This window comes from Pristiophorus japonicus, chromosome 8, assembly GCF_044704955.1.
Source record: "Pristiophorus japonicus isolate sPriJap1 chromosome 8, sPriJap1.hap1, whole genome shotgun sequence".
NCBI classification, from domain to species: domain Eukaryota; kingdom Metazoa; phylum Chordata; class Chondrichthyes; family Pristiophoridae; genus Pristiophorus; species Pristiophorus japonicus.
In genome coordinates this window covers 44,739,015-44,757,487 of record NC_091984.1, presented here as the reverse complement: position 1 = coordinate 44,757,487, position 18,473 = coordinate 44,739,015, and the positions used below count along the sequence as shown (strand labels likewise).

The window sequence follows — 18,473 nt, the reverse complement described above, 5'->3', positions numbered from 1 at the left end:
ATTTTTAGGAGCAACTGGTGGAGAACGGACTATCTTAGAAATCGCAATTCTCCACATTTTTTTTTTCTGCAGTTCTACTTTGGAACAGAATTTTTTCTTCAAAAGGGGGCGTGTCCGGCCACTGACACCTGATTTCAAAGTTTCCACAGTGAAAACGTACTTCAAACTAAAGTAGAATGGAGCAAGTGAAGATTTTTGTAGAACTGAAAAAACCTGTTCTACACATTAAAAAATCAGGCGCAGGTTACAAATTAGGCGTCCAGAACGAGGTGGGGGGGGGGGGGAAGGGAAGTCATTAAATTCTACAATCAATCCTTATTTATACTTCTACAAATATTATACAAATAAATCCAACCTGAAGAAACATTTATAAGCAAAGAAAAGATTAAATAAACCATCTTCCTACCTGTGTGAAAGTGCTTCAGCCATCGTTCGTTCCCACGGGAGGAAACCGCCGTTTGTTGCTGCGGAAGGGAGGGGAAGGAGACAGCGGTTTGTTGCCGTGGAGGGGAGGGAGGGGAAGGAGACAGCGGTTTGTTGCCATGGAGGGGAGGGAGCGGAAGGAGACAGCGGTTTGTTGCCGTGGAGGGGAGGGAGGGGGAGGAAACCGCCGTTTGTTGCCGTGGAGGGTGGGGAGGGGAAGGAGACAGTGAGAAGGGTAGCCTCAGTGCTGATGTGCTGATGGCAATGTGCTTTTATTAAAAAATGTTCAAAAATTAAACAGCTACAAAGAACTACAAAAATGGCCGAGTGCCAATGTTTCCTTCACACTGCGCGTGCGCGAACGCTCCAACGCGCACGCGCAGTGTTGCCGGCAGGAAAAAACTAATTTGAATAGTACCCGCCCCCTCCCACTTACAAAATCGGCGCGAGTGTAGGCTCTGCCCCCCTGAGCGCCGCGCCAAACAGACAAGGAGCTGCAAAGCGCTCGAGAATAGCGCGTTTTTTTTCTGGCGCCGTTTTAGGCGCGAGAAACAGGCGCCCAGCTCGGAGGGGCGCCCATTTTTTATCCTGTGGAAACTTGGGCCCTATATCCCATCTACCACATTCTTGCCCACTCGCTTAACCTGTCTATATCCCTTAGAAGCCTCTTTGCACTTTCCTCACCGCTTAATTTCCCTCCTAGTTTTGTATAGTCAGCAAACTGGGATACATTACACTGGGTCTCCTCATCTAAGTCATTGATAAATTGTAAATAGCTGAGGCCCAAGCATTGATCCTTGTAATACCTCATGAGCTACAGCCTGTCAACCCGAAAATTACCTATTCATTCCTACTCTCCGTTTTCTGTCCATTAACCAATCCTCAATCCATGCTAATATATTGTCCCCAATCCCATAAGCCCTAATTTTGTGTAATAATCTCTTGTATAGCACCTTATCAAATGCTTTTTGAAAATACATTTACATTGCATCCACTGGTTCCTTCTTATTGGTGGATCCTTTATGTCCAGCATGTTGCATTCTTGAGTGTCTCTAGAGTAAGAATGGAGTTAAGAACACACAAAATAGGAGCAGGAGTAGGCCATTTGGCTGTTCGAGATTGCTCTGCCATTCACTAAGATCATGGCTGATCTTCTACCTCAATTCCACTTTCCCGCCCTATCCCCATATCCCTTGATTCCCTTAGTATCCAACCTCAGGAAAAACTCAACAGATTTGTCAAACACAATTTTCCTTTCATAAAATCTGTGTTGACTCTGCCCCTCCCTAATAATGGGCTAAAAATATATCAAAGGCTGCCACCACCTGTTTACTGCCCAAAAACTCACTAAGATTCTGTAATTAACGCCGGCGGGAAATTGATCAAAACATAGGGGGGAAAAAAAACACCCGGCAGGAAAAATGGGCGTTGCACGTGGATGCAAGGCGTTCCTGGTCAAATTAAGTCCGAGGCTAGAGCCAATCTAGGGAGGGGGCAAACACACACATTTTTGCAAAAAATAAATAAAACATTGAGGACCCTTTTCCACTGAATCACTGCAAAATAATTAAAATTGTTTTTTTTTTAAAAAAATTTAACTTTTTTTTGCAGGGTTTCATACCTACTGTCCATCGAAAGACTGGTCTGACTGTTTTTTTTTTGAAGTAGTACGGATCACTGCTCCCACCAAACTCGGGCGGGAGCGGTTTTCCCAGTGTTGCCCGCTGGCTGTCCACTCCCCAGCGGTATTTCAAAACCACTGGCGGAAGACTGCAATGAATTTCCCACCAATCTGTTTTCAGCCCAAAACGACAAAATACTGCCAAAAAATCCAATCTATTTCGGGTGATCAATTTCTAGCCCAATAGATTCTAAGGTCAGGCTAACTGGCCTATAGTTCGCTGTTTTCTCTCTCCCTCCTGGGGTTACATTTGCTGCCTTCCAATTCGTGAGGCCCATTCTAAAATCTTGAATTCTGGAAGATCAAAACCAATGCATTCACTGGCCCCAAGTTTCCACATGATTTGCTCCTGATTTTTAGGAGCAACTGGTGTCGAACGGAGTATCTTAGAAATCGGAATTCTCGTCATTTAGTTTGCTCCAGTTCTAGTCAGTTAGAACAGTTTCACTTTGGAACAGAATTTTTTTTTCAAAAGGGGGCGTGTCCGGCCACTTACGCCTGTTTTCAAAGTTTCGTCAGTGAAAACTTACTCCAAACTAACTTAGAATGGAGTAAGTGAAGATTTTTGTACGCTCGAAAAAACCTTGTCTACACTTTAGAAAATCAGGCGTAGGTTACAAATCAGGCGTAGGGAATGGGAGGGGGGGGGGGTTTAAAGGGAAGTTTACAAACATTAAATACTTCAGTTTTACAAACGACCTGCAGGGAGCCTGAGAATCTGAAGGGCTTTTTTAGGCGCACTTTGTGGTGCGAAAAACGGGCGTCCAGGTCGGGACTGCGCCGTTCTAGGTGCAGCTCGAAACTTGGGCCCAATATCTCTAGCCACTATGTAAATCCCTAGGATGTAGGCCATCAGGTCGAGGGCATGTCTTTTTTAGTCCCATTAATTTTTCCAGTACTATTTGTTTACTAATAATTTCTTTAAGTTCCTCATTCTCACTTGGTTCCCCACTCTTTCTGGAATTTTTTTGTGTCTTCCGTGAAGACAGATACAAAGTATTTGTTTAATGTCTCTGCCATTTCTTTCTTCTCCATTATAATTTCTCCTGACTGCCTGTAAGGGACCCATGTTTACTTTAGCTAATTTCTTCCTTTTTACGAACCAAAAAAGTTTTTACAATCTGTTTTTATGTCTCTTGCTAGTTTACTCTCATTCTATTTTTCTCTCTCGATCAATTTCTTGGTCATCCTTTGCTGAATCCTAAAATCCTCCCAATCTTCGGGCTTACTATTTTTGGCAAAGCCGCTTCCTTTTAATCTAATACTATCTTTAGCTTCTCTTATTAGCTAATGGGGTTTTTAATACTTAAGGGAATATATATTAGTTACATTTTGTTTTATGCCCAGCTATAAATGTTTCTTGGTTATCCATCCAAAGTCTGTATTGGTAGAAATTGGCGGTAAAATCCTAGTAATGCTAAAACAATCAGCACTAATACTTGATAACATTTCACAAAACTGTCAGTGATCAAAAGATAAGCATGAAGGAATTGATTGTCTCTTCAGCCACAATTTTCCAGTTCCTTTTCTTAATGTCTAGCTCTTCAATGTAGTTGACATGTTCCATCTGAATTGTGATTTGTTCAATTAGTCTTATCACTAATGAAACGTATCTCTCAAATTCACTAGTTTGAGAACCTGACAAGTGTCTGTTTTTAGGTGGCCTCATCATGGGAACTGGTATTGAGTCTTCGTCTCATATCTATGGACTATTCCAAAACATCTGTGTAGCTTACGAGCTGGTCCTAGCTGATGGCAGCCTGGTTAGATGTTCAGAGGTAAAATTAAATGGGGCATTGTTTTGATTTATGTCCAGTTATAAAAGTGTTACTAGGTTATTTGTGCAAAGTCTGTATTGGTAGAAAGCTATTGTAATTGGCAGATTGTCTGGTTCAATATTAACCCATTCAGTTTCCATGTTTCTTACTCTCTTCTGTTTCACTTTTTTTAAACAAAGGCCCTGAAGGTGAAGGAATGGTCTGTTTTTCTAATTCTTGCACCCAAATCAACATCATGCTCTCCTAGATCTGGTTTAAGACACATTGGTTTGAAATAAGTTTCCTATATGGTTCCAAAAAATCCTTCGACTGCAATGTTAAACCAGACACCTGTCTGTCTTTTCCAGTGGTTCATATAGATGTTAAAGATCTTGTGGCACTACTCAAAGAACAGGGAATCCTTCTGGTGTCCTGGCTAGCATTCCCCTCTCAACCAGAAGCAAATATTTTAACTAGTCAATCATCCAAATGCTGTTTGTGTAATCTTGCTGTCATAGAATCGTCAAATTATACAGCACAGAAGGAGGCCATTTGGTTCATGGTGCCTGTGCCAGCTCTTTGGAAGAGCTATCCAATTAATCCAACGACCTATAGCCCTGCCAATTTTTCACCTTTCTCAAAGTTGCCATTGAATCTGCCTCCACCACCGTTTCAAGCAGTGCATTCCAAATCATAGCGATTTGCTGTGTGAAATTACCTCTTTTTTGCCAATTACCTTAAATCTCTATCCTCTTGTTACTGATTCTTCTGCCACTGGAAACAATTTTTCCTTATTTACTCTTAGCAAAATCCTTCAAGATTTTGAACACCTCTACCAAATCTCCCCTTAACCAACTGCTCTAAGGAGATCAACTCCAGGTTCTCCAGTCTCTCCACGTAACTGAGGTCCCTCATCCCTGGATCCATTCTCTCAATCATTTCTGTATCCTCTCTTAGGCCTGGACATCCTTCCTAAAGTGTGGCCAGTCCTACGCTAGGTGTGGCACTGGGATTAATCCAGAGATTACTACCTTCTGATGGCTTTCTTTTTAACCTAGCTCCTGAAACTGTGACTACAGGCTCTCAATCCTTTGCCTTCCGATGTCGTCGGTTCCCACATGGACCATGACTTCCAGCTGCTCCTCTTCCCAGCTCTATGGAAATTGCTGTGTTTGCCTCAATAACAATTGTAGTACTTCAAAATAATGAATTGAATATGAAGTGATTTGGGCATTTCTAAGATACTATCTAAATGCAAATCTGTCTTTAATATGCTTATGATTTTTTTTTAAAATTTATGCTACAAAGTTGTGCTTTTTGGGCCTCTGGTGCATTACAGATCACATGGTACTTGCACTGTTATATCTTCCATCGTTATAATATTAATTAACAAGAGTCCTTGCCTTTAGGCATTCTTCTGGTATCTCTGAGGTTACTGGCTGTTGAATTACAGGCACTCTTTTATCACCCTCCTTGTACTAGGCACTGGTTTTAATGTGGCTAAACTCATTTATAGAGAATGGAGTTGAATTTTAATTCTCACTGCTCCCTAAACCCAGAAATTGGAGGGGGGTCCTAAATATGTAACAAAATTATTTAAGTGGGGGCTTAGACCGTGGAATGGTTTAAGTTTGAGTTGACCTTGGAGATATGTTACAAAATGGGGATGCATAGCTGCCTGAAAATATGCTCAGAGATGGGCTGTCTCCCACCACTCTGCTAAAACAATGCTTTTTCTTTTTCTCATGTCCTCAGAAAGAGAATCCAGACTTATTTTATGCTGTGCCTTGGTCATGTGGCACACTCGGATTTCTTGTTGCTGCAGAGATCAAGATCATTCCTGCTAAGAAGTATGTGCGTCTGCAGTACCAGCCAGTGCAGGGCCTGAAGAAGATCTGTGAAACATTCAGTAGAGAATCCCAAAACAAAGAAAACCATTTTGTGGAGGGTCTTGTGTATTCACTGGACGAGGCTGTAGTAATGACAGGAGTCCTGACTGATGTGGCTGAACCAGATAAGGTAAATTGGACTAATTAATGGAGGAACCAGGAAAGATGTCTACACAGCCCAACTAGCTCATGGTTTTATTTAGATTAATGTATCGAACATGCTGTGAATGTTTTCATGTCTCCTTTATCCCCTGAAGTCAAGTCCAAATTCTTCCATATTCTCTTCTGAATTGGGAAACTGTCTTTTTTTTGCTTTTAAAACTAGGTAACAGTTAATCTATGAGCTAATATCTCATAAGTAGGCAGAAATATTTCACATGGTGTTTACATGATCCTTGTCTCCAAGTGTTTGAGCACTGCATTGACCATATCAACTTAGCATTGTAATTCACCTCCTATGTATTTTCTTTGTTGGCCATTTCAGTGTGACTGCTATTGCTTGGTTCCACTCTTGCCTATTCAAGCATCTCCAGCAATGGCTTCTTTTCCTACTCCCACACAGTTACCTCTGGTCCCCCAAGGATCTATCCTTAGCCCCCTCCTCTTCTATGTCTAAATGCTGTCCCTTGGAAACTCATCTGAAGATTTGGGGTCAACTTCCATATGTATGCTGCCAAAACTAGTTCTACTCTTTCACTGCCTCTGCCCTGTCAGACTGCTTGTCCAATATCTAGTCTTGGATGCGCTACAATTTCCTTCAGTTAAACACTGGGGAGACCAAAACCATTTTCTTCATGCTAGCCACAAACTCTGCACCTTCCCCACTGATTCCATTCCCTTTCTTAGTTTAGGTTGTACCTGACTATTCACAACTTTGGCATCCTCTTTGACCCAGGGATGAGCTTCCAAGCCCATATTTTCATCACAAAGACTATGTTCACCTCCGTAATATCCCGTCTCTGCCCCTGCCTCCACCCATCTGCTACTGAAATCAACTACGCCTTCATTACCCCCAGATTTGACCATTCCAATGCTCTATAAACTTCAGGTCATCTAAAACCCATATCCTATCCCGGACCAAGTAACAACACCTCCGTCCTTGCTGACCTTGATTCCCAGTCCCCAAAGTCTCCAATTTAAAATTCTCATCCTCATATCACTTGTAACCTCCTAAAACGCTCCCACAAGAACTGTTCTTCTGAATCTGGCTACTTGTGGAGCGCCCCTCTCCCTTCACCCCACCATTGACAGTTGTGCCTTCAGCCGTCTAAGCTCTATGATCTGGAATTCCCTTCCTAAACCTCTCTGCCTCTCTACCTCCATGCCCTCCTGAAAAAATAATTCTCTGGCCAAGCTTTTAGTCACCCTGCCTAATGTTTTTTTTAAACTTTGCATCCATTTTTCTGATTCCAGTTCTGTGAAGCCCCTTGGGATGTTTTTGTTCTTTAAAAGCTCTAACTAAATGCAAGTTGCTAGTTAATTTAAATTTTTAATCAATTTTGAATGAATCTACGGCGATGGGATGAAGACAGTAGAGGGGATAGGATCTTCGCACTGAAAAATAAGATGCTGGGAATTTTAACCTTAAAAAAAAAAATTATTAATAATAAATAAATAATGGATGTGCTGTGGGTGTGAGTAGTTAGTGCTAAAAATCAGAATTCCAACTTTAACCCGCCCCCAATCTGCCCACTTCCAGTTTTAACTAAGATGGGACGGGCAGCCAACCTGCTGCCAGTGTACTCCTGCCCCCTGTGCTCATCCTAGCCTGCGATCGCTTCCAATTTCCCCCACCCCACTCCTGTGTACAGTTTTGGTCTCCTTACCCAAGAAAGAATATACTTGCCTTGGAGGGAGTGCAACAAAGCTTCACCAGACTGATTCCTGGGATGGGGGGGGATTTGTCCTTTGAGGAGAAATTAAGGAGACTAGGCCTATATTTCCTAGAATTTAAGAATGAGAGGTGATCTCATTGAAATAGATAGAATTCTTACAGGGCTTGACAGGGTAGATGCTGGGAGGAAGTTTGCCCTGGCTGGGGAGTCTAGAACCAGGGGTCACCTTCACCAAATAAAGGGTCGGCCATTTAGGACTGATGAGAAATTTCTTCACTCAAAGGGTTGTGAATCTTTGGATCTTCTACCCCAGATGGTTGTCGATGCTCGGTCGTTGAGTATATTCAAGACCTAGATCGATTGATTTTGGGATACTAAGGGAACCAAGGGATATGGGGTTAGTGCGGTAATGTGGATCATTATCCTATTGAATGGCAGAGCAAGCACAGACGGCCAAATAGCCTACTCCTGCTATTTCTTGTGTTATGTTCTTGTATCTTGGCAAAAAAAGCACCTGGGAGCACCCAACAAGGACTGAAGCCCAGTCCCTATTATTGAAGTTAAACTATCACTGTATCTGTTCTAATTTTGTTTTTAAATGATGTACTGCGTGTTTCTTTTAGATGAATAGAATTGGCTATTATTACAAACCATGGTTCTTTAAACATGTGGAGAAGTACCTGCGAGAGAGCCACAGTGCTGTGGAATATATCCCTCTGAGGCACTACTATCACCGCCACACTCGCAGTATCTTCTGGGAACTTCAGGTAACAGGTGTAGGAAATACTTCAGACTTGTGGATTCTTGGCAGGTTTCTTGAGAAACAGGATAGTTCTTCCTGCTCTAACTGTAGTTGCTTCGATTGCAAAAAGATTTGGCTTTATAACCAGCTCAAATATCTCGTGAAATTTATTTCTGTGGATTTATTGATTTAAGATAGATCAAAGTTTCGATTTTTTATTGAGTTCTGAATACATTGCAACTAGGATTGACTTGAATGTCACATGAGCATTTCAGTTCTCCCCACCTTCACAAGATCACTACAAACATAGATTCACTGCAGTTTGACAAGGTTTTTGCAATTTATTTAAATGCCGCACGAAGACACTTTGGTGAGTGGAATGAAATTTGGTCCATGAAGTGACTCCTTTTAGTGTATTCCAAAGCAGGGTGCTTAGATCTTGATCCCTTTTGGAAAAATGTTCTTGTGTAACATTTCAGTATTTTCAAAACCAAAATGTTGTCATTTGGTTAAATATTTCACAACCGTAATTTATTAAAAGCTAACAATTATTGATCCCTATGGCATATGATTTAAATTCTACATCTTATTTAAAAAAAAAATACCAAGCATTATGCTGAATATATACAGCCTTTAGAGAATCCTAGTAGTTTAATTCCATATGTAATTCACTGATTTTGTGGGAGTGAGAAATGGGTTATAGTCCAATCAAAGGATTAATTTGACATTCGTGAAAGCAAAACTAGTGACTTATGATTATTTCAACCCGGATATAACCATTAAATCTCTAAATTTGTGGCATTCTCACATGATTTAACAAATTATATAACTGGCAACAGACCACTAGAAAGTAATTGTAAGCATGTGTTCTGAATTTCAAGTCTCACTGAGCCACGTTATACATTAAAGATTTAATGTGTGTTATCAACCACCACTCGCAAAGAAAAAAGGGGAGGAGCAGGATAACGATAAACAAAATTATATACAGCCTCAAACTACTGGTTTTAAAAATATAATCTGTGTCTCCTGCCATTATTATTTTTTGAAATTAGATTCTGGCCACAACTGTTGTCATTCTCTTATCCAAATTACAGTAACTGCATAGAAGCTGTTAAAGCCATCAATAATCCATTTTAAAAATCACTACCTGTTTTCCAAGTTTAAAATCCCAAGTTTAAAATCTTGTGTATTTGTTCGCGTGTTTTGCTTTAAACCATGCACAACTATGCCTGATGCCTCTTAGAGGAAGGTGCGAGTGCCTGATTCTTTATCAGGCGTAAAATATTGAACGTGAATGAAGATGATCATGTTGCAAAATATAAAATGAACAATAAATTGTTCTGTATTCAGTTCATTGTGGTAACATGAAATCTACATTGGCAAAATCCATAGTCTTCTATCTTCATTTGATGTGCTTCAAAAGTAACTTCTTTAATAAATAAAAATAAGTTTCGGAATTGGGCATTTACGGTGTAGAACTTTGTCCGTTCTAAGGAAGGATTTACAGCCAAAATGATAACATGTCTTCTCATGTCAGATACTAATGGACTTGCAGTGTATTTTCAGCATTTTGTTTTTCAGATTTCCGCATTTGTAGTTTTCTATTTATCTAATTTATTGCATAAATTGTGTGGAGTAATTTTAATGTGAAAAGCACTACATAAATTATTAGAATGAGAACACCTGTGCCTTTGTGCCTACATATTATTAAATTCCAAGGCCCTTCAGATGTGTAAAACTTAATGGATACAGTGCAGTTTCACATGTTTTATTAAATATAGGGAGAGAATTGTATACAGGTGCTGCGTCTCAAATCTGGAATGTTCCGGATTCCAGACCGATCGGTGGCAGGGTCGTCCAGAATCTGTAAAATGTTCCGGAATCCGGATCTGCCAACCTCCGGGCCTTGCTCCACTCGCCGCCGGCCTGCCCGAACACTACCTCCTACACGGCGGGCTCCCGCCAGGCCGAACAGCTCTTGCACGGCGGGGCCCTGCCCAACTACCTCATCGGGGCCGGGCAGCCGGAAGAGCTCCTCAGGTGGGACTCGCTTTTACCCACCGCCCCCACCCTCCCCTTTCTGACATTCCAAAATCTGGAAATACCCGAACCCTGGGCTTGGTGTTTCTGGATTCGTGACGTCAAAGACGATCGAACGTCCGGAAAAGCCTGGTATTCAGAATGGCCTCAGTCCCGATGGTTCCGGATTCTCGACGCTGTACCTGTACTACTATAACTTGTTTACTGAAGACTCAAAAAAAGGAATAACTTATTCACTAGATTTTCTCTTATAAACTAACACAAAACTGTATTATGAAGATGTGTACTAACATTTTTATTGCCTCCTACATTTAAGGATATCATTCCGTTTGGCAATAACCCACTCTTCCGATATATCTTCGGCTGGATGGTTCCTCCCAAGATTTCATTGCTAAAACTGACCCAAGGAGAAACGATTCGTAAGCTGTATGAGCAACACCATGTGGTCCAAGACATGTTGGTACCGATGAAGAGTCTGGAGAAGTTGATTCTCTTCCTCCACAGTGAGATCAATGTATGGGAATTGGTGGGATGAATTTGTGTTTGCGTTAAATTAGATTGAGTAGTTTGTGATGATCACCCTGCTTCTTTTAAGCTGTCAATACTGTTTAATACGTTCCTTTTTAAATAAGCAAGTGGAATCGATAGCATCATATGCACTTAGTTTGTCTTGAAAAGGGATATTTCTCAGTTTGCAGTATTTATATAAATACAACTTGTTGAGGGTTCTTATACTCACAATGGGGAACAGCTGATGTTCAGTTCATCCTGCGAATAAGATAATGTTGATTCTGAATTACCCCATGATTATGCTATCGAACACCGTGATATTGATTCTATTCTGTGATATCCTTTTGTTATGAGTATAGTGAAGTGTGATTTTCCACTCCTTGGGCCCAAGTTTCCACATGATTTACGCCTGATTTTTAGGAGCAACTGGTGGAGAACGAACTATCTTAGAAATCGCAATTCTCCACATTTTTTTTTCTGCAGTTCTAGTGAGGTAGAACAGTTCTACTTTGGAACAGAATTTTTTCTTCAAAAGGGGACGTGTCTGGCCACTGACGCCTGATTTCAAAGTTTCCACAGTGAAAACGTACTCCAGCTCGGAGGAGCGCCCGTTTTTTATCCTGTGGAAACTTGGGCCCCTAGTTCCAGATTGATGCAAGCATTGGCAGGTTAACACCTGTATTGAGTTATCTAGTATCTAATTATAAATGATCAAATCTGAGTTTGGATTACAAATGCAAAACACTCCAGATCCTCAGGCTGGATTACAATCTTGTAATTCACTGATTTCCAACAAATACTCTAGCTTCCACACAAGTCAAGTGGGATGATTGTAGCTCATGCACATGTTTTTTTTTAAACTGTGGGATGCATTATTCAGTTAAGTTTAATTCAAAATGTATCTAGTTGGTTGTATTCATGTATGGTAAAATAGGTTGAGTATGAAGGATAAACAGTAGGCCATTCAGCTGCTCAAGCCTGTTCCGCCATCCAATCAGATCATGGCTGATCTGCATTGTGACTCCATCTAAGTGCCTTGGTTCTGTAACCTTCAATATTCTTGGTTAACAAAAATGTATCCATCTGGGCATTGAAATTTTAAGTTAACCTAGCCTCACCAGCTTTTTGGGAGGAGAGTGTTCCAGATTTCCACTACCCCTTGTGTGAAGACATGCCACATATTTTATTTTTGTGCTCTGACTCCAGTGCAGCTTACTTCAAGTACCAGTTAGAGGTCTTCAGTCCAAGAAATCCCAAACTTCAGTGCAGCCATGCTGATTGGAAGTATAGTAAGCAATGTGGTTACATCCACTTGTGTTCTCTGTTGCGCTCTCACCTGATATTTTCAAAGTCTAGTTTCACAGCTCCATGCTAATGGGTGTCTGCATATGTAGGCAGAAAGGTGGTTTGCAGTGTATCTCTTTTTTTTATTAATTCATGGGATGTGGACATCGCTGGAAAGGCCAGCATTTATTGCCCATCTCTAATTGTCCTTGAGAAGATGATGGTGAGCTGCCGCCTTGACCCGTTGCACTCCGTGTGGTGAAGATACTCCGACAGTGCTGTTAGGGATGGAGTGCCAGGATATTGACCCAGCAACGATGAAGGAATGGTGATCTATTTCTAAGTCAGGGTGGTGTGCAGCTTGGAGGGGAACATGAAGGTAGTGGTGTTCCCATGCGCCTGCTGCTCTTGTCCTTCTAGGTGGTACAGTTTGCAGGTTTGGGAGGGACTGCTGAAGAAGCCTTGGTAAGTTGCTGCAGTGCATCTTGTAGATAATACAAACTGCAGCCATGGTCCGCCAGTGGTGGAGGGAGTGAATGTTTAAGGTGATGGATGGGGTGCTAATCAAGCGGGCTGCTTTGTCCTGGATGGTGTCGAGCTTCGAGTGTTGTTGGAGCTGCACTCTTCTAGGCAAGTGGAGAGTATTCCATCACACTCCTGACTTGTGCCTTGTAGATGGTGGAAAGGCTTTGGAGAATCAGGAGTTGAAACACACGCCACAGAATACCCAATCTCTGACCTGCTCTTGTTGCCACAGTATTTGTGGCTGGCCAGTGGTGACCCCCAGGATTTTGATAGTGGGGGACTCAGCGATGGTAATGCTGTTGAATATAATGGGGCGGTGGTTAGACTCGCTTGTTGGAGATAGTTATTGCCTAGCATTTGTGTGGCATGAATGTTACTTGCCACTTATCAGCCCAAACCTGAATGTCGTTCAGGTCTTGCTGTATGCGGGCATGGACCGCTTCATTATCTGAGGAGTTGCGAATGGAACTGAACACTGTGCAGTCATCAGCGAACATCCCCACTTCTGACCTTATGATGGAGGGAACGTCATTGATAAAGCAGCTGAAGATGGTTGGGCCTAGGACACCGCCCTGAGGAACTCTTGCAGCAATGTTCTGGGGCTGGGATGATTGACTTCCAACAACCGCAACCGTTTTCCTTTTATGCTAGGTATGATTCCAGCCAGTGGAGAGTTTTCCTCCTGATTCCCATTGACTTCAATTTTACTCGGGCTCCTTGTGGCCACACCTGGTCACATGCTGTGGTGGAATACAATTCTGCTGCTGCTGATGGCCCACAGTGCCTCATGGATGCTCAGTTTTGAGCTGCTAGATCTGTTCTGCATCTCTCCCATTTAGCACATTGGTAGTGCCACACAACACTTTGGAGAGTGTCCTCAGTGTAAAGACAGGATGTCTCCACAGTGACTGTGAGGTGGTCACTGCTACCAATGCTGTTATGGACAGATGCATCTGCGACAGGTAGATTGGTGAGGCCGAGGTCAAGTAGGTTTTTCCATCATGTTGGTTCTCTCACCACCTGTTGCAGGCCCTGTCTGGCAGTTATGTCTTTTAGGACTCAGCCAGTTCGGTCAGTAGTGGTGCTACTGAGCCACTCTTGGTGATGGACATTGAAGTCCCGTACCCAGAGTACATTCTGTACCCTTGCTACTCCGTGCTTCTTCCAAATGGTTTTCAACATAGAGAACTGATTCATCAGCTGAGGGAGGGCGGTAGGTGGTAATCAGCAGGAGGTTTCCTTGCCCATGCTTGACCTGAAGCCGTGAGAATTCATGGGGTCCAGAGTCAATGTTGAGGACTCCCAGGGCCACTCCCTCCCGATTGTATACTACTGTGCCCCCACCCCTGGTGGGTCTGTCCTGCCGGTTGGACAGGACATACCCAGGGATGGTGATGGAGAAGTTTGGGACATTGGCTGAAAGTTATGATTGTGAGTATAACGGCCAGGCTGTTTGACTAGGTTGTGGGATTGCTTTGGCATAAACAATTTTGGCACAAGTCCCCAGATGTTGGTGAGGAGAACTTTGCAGGGTCGACTGGGCTGGATGTGCCGTTGTCGTGTCTGTAGCTGATGCTGAGGTCGATGCCGGGTGGTCCGTCCGGTTTTATTTTTCATAGCAGTTTTTTACAACTGAGTGGCTTTCTAGGCCATTACAGAGGGCAGTTAAGAGTCACCCACGTTGCTGTGGGTCTGGAATTGCATGTAGGCTGGCCCAGATAAGGACCGCTGATTTCCTTCCCCCAAAGGACATTAATGAACCAGATGGGTTGATGAACTGGAAGGTGAGCTTCAGACACTGCGATACATCAGGGGTGGGGGGAGAGAAAGTTATCTGGACGCTGTGTTCCAGGAAGCAGTCACACTCCTTAGGTTAAATACTTCAAATTTGGTCTGTGGTTCGGGACAGGAGGGTGTGACTACGAGTGAGGCAGGTATGGGGATCCAGAAGGTAGCATTAGAGGAGCCTCAGCCATTGTACTTGTCCAACAGATATGAGGTTCTTGCTCCCTGTGTGGACGAGAGCAGGGGCTGCAGGGAAGAAGTGCAAACTGACCACGGCACCATGGTACAGGGGGCCATTCAAGTTGGGGGAGTAAATAGAAATGTAGTCGTGGTAGGGGACAGTATAGTTAGGGGGATAGATACTGTTCTCTGCAGCTGAGAGCGTGAGTCCCGAAGGCTGTGTTGCCTGCCCGATGCCGGGGTTAAGGGCATCATCTCTGGGCTGGAGAGGAACTTGGAGTGGGAGGGGAAAGATCCAGTTGTCGTGGTTCACTTGGGTACCAACAACATAGGTAGGACAAAGATAGGCTCTGCTGAGGGAGTATGAGCAGTAGGGACTAAATTAAAAAGCAGAACCACAAAGGTGGTAATCTCTGGATTGCTACCTGAGCCATAAGCAAATTGGCATAGGGTCAATAAGATCAGAGATGAATGCGTTGCTCAAAGATTGGTGTGTGAGAAATGGGTTTCGATTCATAGGGCGCTAGCACCTATACTGGGGAAAGAGAGAGCTGTTCTGTTGGGATGGGCTTTACTTGTACCATGTTGGGACCAGTGTGCTGGCAAATCGAATAACTAGGGCTGTAGATGGGGCTTTAAACGAAATAGTGAAGGGGAGGATTCAGGTGGTTCAGGTGAGGGGAAATTTAAAAAGTCCAAGAGAAGGGAGAAGGCAATAGTGCAGGGTAGTGATGGGGGTAATAATCAGAGTGTGACAAGAAAGGACAGAGCGTATACACAGTGCATCAGAAAGTGGGGTCAGAGTAGGGGAAAATGGTAAAAAGACAACATTAAAAGCTCTTTATCCGAATATAAGCAGCATTCGTAACCAGATAGATGAGTTGACGGCACAAATAGAAATAAATGGGTATGATCGGATAGCCATTACCGAAACGTGGTTGCAAGGTGACCAAGGCAGGGAACTGAATATTCAGGGGTATTTGACATTTCAGAAGGATAGCCAGAAAGGAAAAGGAGGTGGGGTAGCTCTGTTAATAAAGGTTGAGATCAGTGCAGTAGTGAGAAATGATATTGGCTGAAAAGGTCGAGATCAGAAATAAGTCCCTAGTGGGTGTAGTCTATAGGCCCCCTAACAGTAGCTACACTGTAGAACCGAATATAAATCAATAAATAATGTAGGCTTTTAAGTAAGTTATGGCAATAATCAAGGGAGATTTTAATCTTCATATGGATTGGACAAATCAAATTGGCAAAGGTAGCCCTGAGGACGAGTTCATAGATTATTCGGCATGGTGGTTCCTCAACATTTTGTTCTAATCAGGGAGCAGGCTATTTTATATTTGGCAATGTGTAATGAGATTGGATTAATGAATGATCTCATAACAAAGGATCCTTAGGGAAGAGTGATCATAGCATGTTAGAATTTCAAATTCAGTTTGAGGGTGAGAAACTTGGGTCTCAAACTCGTGTCCTGAACATAAATAAAGGCAATTACAAAGGTATGAAGACAAAGTTGGCTAAAATGGACTGGGGAAAATAGATTAAAGGGCAAGATGGTGTGAATCTTTGGAATTCTCTACCCCAGAGAGCTGTGGAGGCTGGTCATTGAATGTATTTAAGAAGGAGATAGACAGATTTTTGAATGATAGGGGAGTCAAGGGTTATGGGGAGCAAGCAGGAAAATGGAGTTGATGCCAAGATCAGATCAGCCATGATCTTATTGAATGGTGGAGCAGGCTCGTGGTGCCAAATGGCCTACTTCTGCTCATATTTCTTATGTTAACGACAATCCGATAGTTTCGTGGTGCTCATAATTGGCCAAGAGTTGCTCCGTTTTATTTGGAGTAACTTGGTTTTTCTGGCGTAAGTTTAAAAATCCCCACTTTCCCCAATAAACTTGCTCCAGAGTAACTAAGGTAGTTACGATTTTTTTAGTTTTTTTTCTCAAAAGGTGGGTGTTCCCAGATACCTACGCCAGTTTTGGCCATTTAGGCAACTTTGGCCAGCTAATAGTTATTCCAAATCTAATTAGGCCAGCGTATGTGGCCACTTCAGAAAAGCCTTGCGGAGAGTTAAGAAATCGGCGCAGGTTAGTACATTCTAAAGCACCAAGACTTACAAAGCACAAAAGGTAATAAGCATTCAGTAACAAATTAAAAAATAGAAGGAAGTGGAGAGAACCTGCACCTAAAGCACCAAGACATACAAAGTCTTAAGGAAAGATTAAAAGAAAATAAAGAAACTCGGCAAACATAAACTCTGCCTGTTTACCAAAAACATCGCCTCTTGCTTTACTATTATAAGAGGTCCTGCCTGACCAAACCTGAAATGAAAAAATTGGACCAAAAAGCACCCTTATTCACCAAACACCGATGATTAAACTTTCTACTCAACCCCAGCAAGGCTTAATTAAAAGCTATTTAACACTACTCTTCCTGACATTGACCCTGGCCATCTTAATCACAGTAGTTTAAACCACAAACACAAGCAGCTACTTACACAGCGGGCCGGTGCAGGAGACCACTCGGCCAGGGATAGGGGCGGGGCGACCCGGAGACCACTCGGCCAGGGTTAGGGGCGGCAACTGCGAGCATCGGGTCCCTCTCACATAGGCTGCAGGACGCGCTGGGGGTGAGGAGCTACTGCACATGTGCACACACTCTAACGCGCATGTGCAGACGTCCCGGCACTTTTTAGTGCCGGGATGCTGGCTCCGCCCCAGAATCCACTGACCACGCTACGTCGCCACCGAGGAGAGGCCGGACAGCGGCCAAAGTCGGGAGGAAGATTTTCGGCGCGCTTGGAGTCATGGAAAAGTGGTGCACCTCGGGTGAGTGTGTCAAAAATCGGCAGGGGCCAATTTTGAGCCCATGGTCACCATTACTGATGCTAGCTTTTTATTCCTACTGAATTTAAATTCCCCAGCTTCCTTGGTGGGATTTGAACTTGAGTCTCTGGATCATTAGACCAAGCTAAATAAATGCATTCCACTTAAGAATATATGTTTCTCTGTTCCTTGGACTTCCCTGGTGTTTGGTGCTCTTCTGGGATTCGGCATTATATCTTGGTTTTGCCACAAAGTTTTGAAAAGCAGGCTGCTAAGCTTCTGAATACCAGCGAAAGGACACAGATCTATAATGTAGTCCTGGTGCTGTGCCAGTGCCAATACTATAATCTAGGTGTTCCCTAGTAACTGGCTTTTTTAGGGGAGGGAGGTTGCAAAAGTAAGAGCTATCCAGGCAAAGTTTTTTTTTTGTGGCCTGTCTCCCCTTCACTTGGACGCAGATCAGGTCAGCCTTTGTGCAGGCTCCCAGCATTCTTCACACTGGCTTACTCCATTGGGTGCTCCATCATAGACCTCGAGGTCTGAAATCACAAGGAGCGGTGCCTGCCTTTGTATTCTCAGCTAATCCTCGAAAGCTCTACCTTCGAATGCTATTCCTTTTGTTTTTAATGCCGTAAATATAATGCTGAATCCTAGTATCAACAAGGTAGTTGGATAGGCCAGGGAATGGAGGCACATTGACACTAGAAATGATCCAATCAAGAATTGGAGGCAGACTTGAGTTGGGGAGAAATTCAGAAGTATAACGTGGAGGGGAGAAATTAAAGGCAGTCAAACTACTGCCATTTATGCTGCCATTTTGAGTGTAACCACTCGGATTTGAATCTGAATTGGAAGAAAGGCAATCTTTTGCAGGTACTGGATTTGAACCAAGATGGAATGCTTTAGTGGATTTTGAGATGTATGCGCTTCCCAAAATGGCGCTAATATGCTTTTATTATATTTTGGAAATTTAAAAAAGGCAATAATTCAGTTGT

At 42.9% G+C, this 18,473-nt stretch overlaps 1 protein-coding gene across 1 annotated transcript in view; it reads left to right on the top strand.

Annotated features, from left to right (window-relative positions):
- Nucleotides 1-18,473, top strand: part of dhcr24 (24-dehydrocholesterol reductase) — a 54,433-nt gene that overhangs the window by 31,282 nt on the left and 4,678 nt on the right. The window contains exons 4-7 of the mRNA XM_070886727.1: nt 3,764-3,882; nt 5,617-5,880; nt 8,209-8,352; nt 10,684-10,881. Of these exons, the coding sequence (XP_070742828.1) occupies nt 3,764-3,882; nt 5,617-5,880; nt 8,209-8,352; nt 10,684-10,881 (725 nt within the window). The remainder of the gene's footprint in view (nt 1-3,763; nt 3,883-5,616; nt 5,881-8,208; nt 8,353-10,683; nt 10,882-18,473) is intronic.